Source organism: Elephantulus edwardii, unplaced genomic scaffold, assembly GCF_000299155.1.
Source record: "Elephantulus edwardii isolate Elephantulus edwardi_28Jun2011 unplaced genomic scaffold, EleEdw1.0 scaffold00148, whole genome shotgun sequence".
NCBI classification, from domain to species: Eukaryota; Metazoa; Chordata; class Mammalia; order Macroscelidea; family Macroscelididae; genus Elephantulus; species Elephantulus edwardii.
In genome coordinates this window covers 7,627,644-7,635,043 of record NW_006399898.1, presented here as the reverse complement: position 1 = coordinate 7,635,043, position 7,400 = coordinate 7,627,644, and the positions used below count along the sequence as shown (strand labels likewise).

Here is a 7,400-nt window from a genome sequence, read left to right as displayed (position 1 = left end):
ATCTCTCTTAGAGCTAGGGATTTTGAACATTTCTTCATGAGCTTGTTGGCCATCTGAATGTCTTCTTTGGTGAAGTGGAAAGTCTAGACTTTTTAAAGGAGCCTTGGTGGTGCGGCTAGCTGGGAGCCCTGGTGGCCTCGTCCACCGTGTGTTGTTCTCTTACTCAAAAGGCCAAGTGATTTGATTCCTTGGTGCTTTGTTTCTGCCAGCTTACCTCCAGAGTAAGCTATCAGTCTCCTCTCTGTAAAGTTTACACTCTTGGAAACCAGATAGAGAATTGCCATGAGTTTGGAATCCAAGCCATGACAGTGAGTTTTTGTGTTGCAGTGAACTAAGCATTGGGCTGCTCATCAAAAAGCCAATAGTTCAAATCAACTAGAGAACAAGTTTGGTTTGTTCGGGTTTGTCAGTACAGAGGTTAAATGCTGTCTGGTAACAAGAAAGGCCTGTCATTCAAATCTCTTCAGTGGCTCCAAAGATCTGCTTTGTAAAGATTGTAGCTTAGAAAATCCTATGGGGCAGTTTTCATCTGTTACATGAGGTCACTATCTGAATCTACTTGTTGACATCCAACAGCAATACGTCGTTTTACTTAGTTAGCCTCAATCTCCACCACTAAAGGCTTGCTTTCATTTCTCGAAGGTTCCAAAGACAGAACTTGCCACATAAAGGGAGTTCAGTAATTACATAAACTCACCGGCAACAATGAAGATAACAGCGTTTACCTCCTGGGTAGATGGTTATGAGTTGGGATTGATTTGGATTTTCTTGTTAGCTAAGTGGACAGATGCTAGGGTTGTTACGAGTATTAAATAAGGAAATATATGAAAGCATATAGCAGAATGTAACGAATTCCTATAATTTCTCTTTGATTCCTTTTATTGTAGAGGGCTTCTTAGTCCGCTAACTCCGAGAGTGCGGCAAAAAGCACTTGAACTATGGCAGACTTTTACTGTCCCATTCTTCATCTCCTGGGTCACTCATCCTCCCAAAGAATTCAACAGGTAGCTGACAAGTCTAACTGGTCCTTCAGGAAGAGAATGAACAGAATCAGCAGGTGCACCTGCGCCCTTTGACCAAGCACTTTCTCCTCGGCCCTCTCTCCCCACTTGGCCACTCTGAAAGGGCATCCACAGTAACAGTCAACACCTCTGGCTAGACTGAAGCCAACAGCCAGGACCAGAAGGACACCACTGACGCGTCAACCAGAAGCCCCGGGTTCCGCGCAGGCGCACTCAGCCACAGCGCGTGACTATCGCGATAGTCGAGCGAGTCCCGTGCTGGCCCTTTAACAGCCCTTTCCCGGGGGCCGGCCGCGCGCATGCGCTCTGTGGCTTTGCGCTTGTCATCATGGCGACGCGGGGCCATGTGCAGGACCCTAACGACAGGCGCCTCCGGCCCATCTACGGTGAGTGCCTGGTGCCAGCCTCGCCGCCAGCCTGCAGTGCCGGGGGCCGCAGCGATGGAGAGAAAACCCTAGAGGGGCGCCGAGGGCTGAGGCCGGGGCCGCCGGCGCGGGGGACGGGCTGCGCGGGCACCTAGGCCGCAGCCCCGGGCCTCGCGTGAGCGCCGTCCCCGCCGCCCTGAACCTCAGGCGGCGGCGACGCTGTTCCCTGCAGGGCTGGCCCAGTGGGCACCACCTAGAGAATACCTTTTCTCTCGGAGACCTGCCCTTCCCACGGGCCCCGTTGGGATCTCTGTTCCAAAGGGGACCCGAGAGCCCGCCTGGGAAAGCTGGCGCCAGGGTGCGAATGGGACTCCGAGCCCGACATCGGATCCTCACAGCAGTTCTTGTTAAGGGAACAGGATAAGGGGCAAGCTGCACCCGCAGGACGTTGGTGCGGAGAGCAGTAGACGCAAGGTCACCCCAATCGCGTACGGAGCAGGCCCGGATGCTTGCGCCCTGCCGAGAGCTCTTTGGTGTAGATTTCCAAATGCAGGCTAGTGACCAGGCACCCAGGGGGGTCCCCAGTGCAGGCCAGTGACCGGCACCTGGGGGTTCCCAGTGCAGGCCAGTGATCGGGCACCTGCGGGGCTCTCCATTGCAGCCCAGTGACTGGGCACCTAGGGGTTCCCCAATGGAGGCCAGTGACTGGGCCCCCAGGGGTGTCCCCAATGCAGTCCAGTGACCAGCATCTGGGTGTTTCCTAATGCAGGCCAGTGTCTGGGCACCTGGTGAGTCCCCAGTGAAGGCCAGTGTCTGGGCACCTGGCGACTCCCCAATGCAGGCCGGTTTCCCGGCGCTTGGGAGATACCACCAATGCAGGCCAGTGTCCAGGCACTCTGCAGGCTGGTGTCTGTCACTTGGGGGAGTCTCCAATGCAGGCCACTGTCAGGGCACCCATTGGGATCCCTAGTGCAGGCCAGTGTCAGGCGCCTGGGGGGTCCCCAATGCAGGCTGGTGTCCAGGTACTGAGAGGTCCCCAATGCAGGCCAGTGTCTGGCGGCCCAGCACCCCCCATCCCCAATGCATGCTGGTGTTTGAGCACCCAGGAGAGATCTCCAGTGCAGGCCTGTGTCTGGGCACCCAGTGGGGTCCCTAGTGCAGGCCTGTGTTCACCCAAGGGCATCCCCAGTGCAGGTGAGTGTCTGAGTGTGAGTATATGTGTGTGTGTGTGTGTCTCGGAGTGACCCCAGCAGCCTCCCCAAGTGCAGGTCACACCCTCATGCTGACCCCAGACCCAAGGCCTGGGTGCTGTTGTGGCGACCTGTTTGGGGAGAACCACAGCTTTCTGTGTGGGGAAACACCTTTTGAATAACTGCAATATTCTGTTAATTGGATATCAGTCCCCTTGGCTTTCTGCTCCTCATCTGAGTAAATGTGAGAAAGCATCAAGGTCAAAGGTTCTATTAACATTTAGGATGTGGGTGTTACTAAACCAAGATTCTGTACATGGCTGAGCTAATGTCACTTTTCTGCGGGATGAAGGAACTTTGTTATTGGCACGACAGGTCCTGTTTTTATATTTTGTGTGATGCTTCGTAAGAGTCTCATCAGTTCACACGAGATTCTGACTACAGGGTGAGATACTAGTGGTACATGGCATTATAGATAGGTCTTCCCATTTAACTGAAATATTTTCCTTAGATAGTCTATTTTTTCTAATTCTTTCTTTTTTCAAATAAGTGTGGAGATTTGGGCTTTTATGATGTGCAGTTTGTCGAAGGACCCTCAGCTTTTGTTTGGGGGACCTGGAGTTGGAATCCTGATGGACTGTGTCAGGCTGGTCAGATCAGACCTTCGCTCCCTTTCCTCAGGGATGCGTATTCTCATTCCCTACACTGTGATCTTTTAAGAGGGTCGAAGGCATGTTTGCCAGTGGTGACAGACGGTAAGAGCTGAGTCCTAACTCACAGCTGTGACTTCTCCAGCTCGGAGGGAGTGCTGCTGCTGCTGGCAGAGTCTTGTGCTGGTAACTGCCTCTCTAGCACTTTGATCTGTAGCTGCTCAGAGAAAGAAAGATGGGTAATTTCCCTTCTGCAGTTTTCAGCCTGGGGAGCCCAGTGGTGAGTCAGGTATGGTCAGTTCCAGCTCAGCAGCAGTGAGAGCTCCCTCCAGGAACTCCAGTGACTCAGTCTTTAGTGAGTTGTGTTGCTAATCCAGAGGTTCTGCAAGGTGGAAACCACTGGCTTTCCGATGGAGGAAGCTGGCAGACCCTCCTGTCATTGTTTCCAGCCTCGGAAACCCCATGGAGGGTACTAGAGAGTAGTGAGTGAGGGACTGGGAAACAATGAATGAGGGACCAGGAAACAGTGAGTGAGTGAGTGAGGGACCAAGGACAGTGAGTGAGGGACCAGAGAGCAGTGAGTGAGGGACGGTGGACAGTGAGTGAGGGATGGGGGACAGTGAGTGAGGGAGAGGGGATAATGAATGAGAGCCTTTTTTAAAAAAGCAGGGTGGAGGGAGGAAAATACCTTTACGAATAATTGGAGTTTTAACATTCTACTTGACCCTCCTTGGTCTGTTAGTTTGCTATCCTGTGGTGTCTTGTTTGTTGCTGTGATGCTGGGAGTGATGCCCCCAGTATTTCAGATACCTGTAGGGTGACCTATTGTGGACAGGTTTCAGCGGAGCTTCCAAGCCAAGACTCCCAAGCCAAGACTCATTTGGGGTAGGGATAGCAGCAGGGACAGGCTTAGCCTTAGGGACAGGGTGAGGTCCAGTAAGTCATTTAGTGGTGCTTTGAACGCACCACCAAGAACATCCATGTCCTTCTCACATTGTAAACATCAAGACATGCTGAGGTCACTGCTGAAGACTCGGAAAGCCACCTTGGAAGCAGGTCCTCTCGTGTAGGACCCTTCTCTCTCTGTAGCCACTGGTAAAAACTGTTAGTGCCATTAAAAAAAAAAGGCATGCTAACTAGAAGTGACATGTCATATCCTCAAACACTAAAGTCAAGGTTAATGTTCATTTTGTTACAACTGCATGGGAATAGGTTTAGACAAGACTTTCATCAGAATCCAAAGCAATAAATGTAAACTGGCAGAAAAGAAAGGGCAGAATGTCTTTAACAGCACAAAGCTTTGGCTTTGTTTTTTTAAATACATAAATGCCCTTAAACCACTATTGTTCCCTGAATCCAGCCATTGGTTAACTGACATACCAGCAAGCTTATACATGGTGGTACTTGCCTCCCTGACAAAAGCTGGCAGCTGCCAACAGAAATGGAATGCTTGCTGGTGTACTAACTGCCCTGTGTGGTAGATAAGGTTATTGTTATCAAAGTAGCAGAGCTGGGATTTGAACTCAGGTCTTTGCATTGTAGATGTAGCAGCATCACTCTCCTTGGTTAGAAATATCAGTACTGCCTCAGTTTTAGGTTTTTACAGCTTTGGAAGCCTTTCCTGGAAGTTCAGCTCTTCCTGAATACTGCTGGGGATAGAAATGGATAAGGTAAGGGTAATTTGTTTTTAAATGTGTAATTTACGGGGTAGCAGAAGGATAGGGAGGGATAATAAATTTTATTTTATTTATTTTTTTTTCCACCCCTCCCCCCTGGATAATAAATTTTAGAGTCTGTTTCATTAAGGCAGGCATCTCTTCAGACCTTGTACTTCTGAATAATTGGAGATGGTAGGTGTGGTGGCTAATACATGGAGCTGCCCTTGACCCCATGCCACCTCATGCCTGTCAGTGGAAAACTGCTCCATTGGGCATTTAATGGCTGAAGTGGTGTGTTTTTTTTATTATTATTTGTGTGTGTGTGTGTGTACCATCAAATTGGATCTGACTTGTGCAGGAGATTTCCCCTCCTTCTCCAGTAGTGCATCTGGTGGATTCGAACCAGTACCTTTGGTATTGCAGTACAGATTCTTGACACTAGGCCACCAGAGCTCCAGTGGCAGAAGTTTTAAAGTTGATCACCAAACCTTTTTAGACAGATTTGAACCTCCATCCCTATTCTGTACACATGTATCAGTCATTCATACTTTACCTTTGATTTAGAAGAACCGACTCATAGCTGACCCACAATCAACACACTTTATTTTGTTTTGGTGGTGGTTGTTGTTTACTGTCGAGTGAGATCCAACTAGCACAGGAAGAGATTGCTTTATCTTCTCCAGTGGAGCATCTAGTGGATTTGAACCGCACACCTTAGGAATTGCAGTGCAGCTTCTTGCCACTAGAGCTCCTCACAGACAACACTTTTAACACCAGCAGTCAGGAAATCAGAAGACTAATTGCATTGGGAAAAATCTGCTGTCAGGGACCTCTCCAAGAGTACTGGAAAGCAATGATGTTAGTCTAGAGACTAAGGTATGCCTTATGTAGGCCATGGTCTTTATTTGCTATACATCAGAGAGCTGGATAATGACTAAGGATGACAGAAGAAGAATCGATGCCTTTTAGGTGCTGGAGAAGAGTCTTGAACATATCAAGAAAACAAATTGTTTTGCCTTGGAGAGAGAGAAATCAAGTTTCTCTTTGGAGGCTAGGATTTTGAAGCTCCTTCTCACATACTTTGGGCATGTGGCCAGGAGAAACCAGTTCTTAGAGAAGGACATCATGCTCAGAAGGGTGGAGGGGCAGCGCAGGAGAGGAAGACCCCAGATGAGATGGATTGATAAAATAACTGGGACAATGGCGGTAGATGTATCGGAGGCAGTGAGACTGACTCAGGACAGAGCAGGGTTCAGAGATGCTGTACACAGGGGCTATGGGTCGCAGGTGACTCGATGGCTCATAACAACAACAACATAGCTGGCCCTCTAATGAGTTTCTGAGGCTGTAAATCCCACCAGAGGACATTTCTCTCCCTCAAAGCTGCTGGTAGATTTGAACCACCATAGAGACGTAACTCCCTACAAACTGCATCTCCAGAGCTCCCTATACATATCCATACGTATCAAAGTAAAAACCTCATTGCTGTGAATTGGAACTGACTCGCAGCTGACCCTCCAGCAGGTTTTTAGAGGCTGTGAATTGTATGGGAGGAGATTTCCTGTCTTTCTCTCGAGGAGTCATTGTTATTTGTGAACAGCCACAGACGAACGTTCTCTAGCTTAGCACTCTAACTTCCTATAGACCACGCCACCACAGTTCAGTCATATAGGTAGCTCTAGTGGTCGACTAGAAAGGAGTTGTGCTGGCAACCCAAAGGTTGTGGTTCGAATCCCACCAGCAGCTCCATAGGAGACGAAGGGACACTGTCCTCCTGTGTGATTTACTGCCTCTGAAAAACTGCTGTATGCTTGATCTTGGGTTGGACAACAGTACACACAGCAAGGTGGTGGTGGTGGTTGTTATGTGCCGTCGAGTTGCTTGCGACTCATAGCGACCCTATGTACAACAGCCCTAAACCCTGCTCTATCCTGTGCCAGTCGCACTGCCTATTACACACACATCCTGATTACCACAGTCACTGAATCAATCCACCTCATAGAGGGTCTTCCCCTCCTGCACTGTCCCTCCACCCTCCGAAGCATGAAATTCTTCTCCAAGGACCTCTCCCTCCTTATAACATGTCCAAAGTATGTCAGACAAAGTCTCAGAATCCTTGCCTCCAAGGAGCAGCCTGGTCTAATCCTCTCCAGGATGAATCTGTTTACCTAGCAGTCCACGGTACATTCAATGCTCTTCTCCATTACCACAGCTCAAAGGCATCAATTCTCCTATCCTCCCTAGTCAGTGTCCAACTCTCTGATGCATAACAAGTGATTGCAAAGACCATAGCCTATATCAGATGCACCTTAGTCTCCACAGTGACACCATTGCTCTTCAGTACCCTGGAGAGGTCCCTAATAGCAGACTTTCTGATTGCAATACATTTTTTGATTTCCTGGTACCAAGAGTGTTGACTGTGGAGCCGAGCAGACGAAATTTGTTAACAATCTCAATCTTTTCACCATCCAGCTGATGCTGCCATTTGGTCCAGTGGTGAGAATCTTTGTCTTCG

General features: G+C 49.2%; 1 protein-coding gene across 1 annotated transcript in view; it reads left to right on the top strand.

The window, feature by feature from the left end:
- The first annotated feature begins 1,299 nt into the window (after nucleotides 1–1,299).
- Nucleotides 1,300–7,400, top strand: part of NAA25 (N(alpha)-acetyltransferase 25, NatB auxiliary subunit) — a 76,727-nt gene continuing 70,626 nt past the window's right edge. The window contains exon 1 of the mRNA XM_006894677.1: nucleotides 1,300–1,408. Within this exon, the coding sequence (XP_006894739.1) occupies nucleotides 1,351–1,408 (58 nt within the window). The 5' untranslated portion in view covers nucleotides 1,300–1,350. The remainder of the gene's footprint in view (nucleotides 1,409–7,400) is intronic.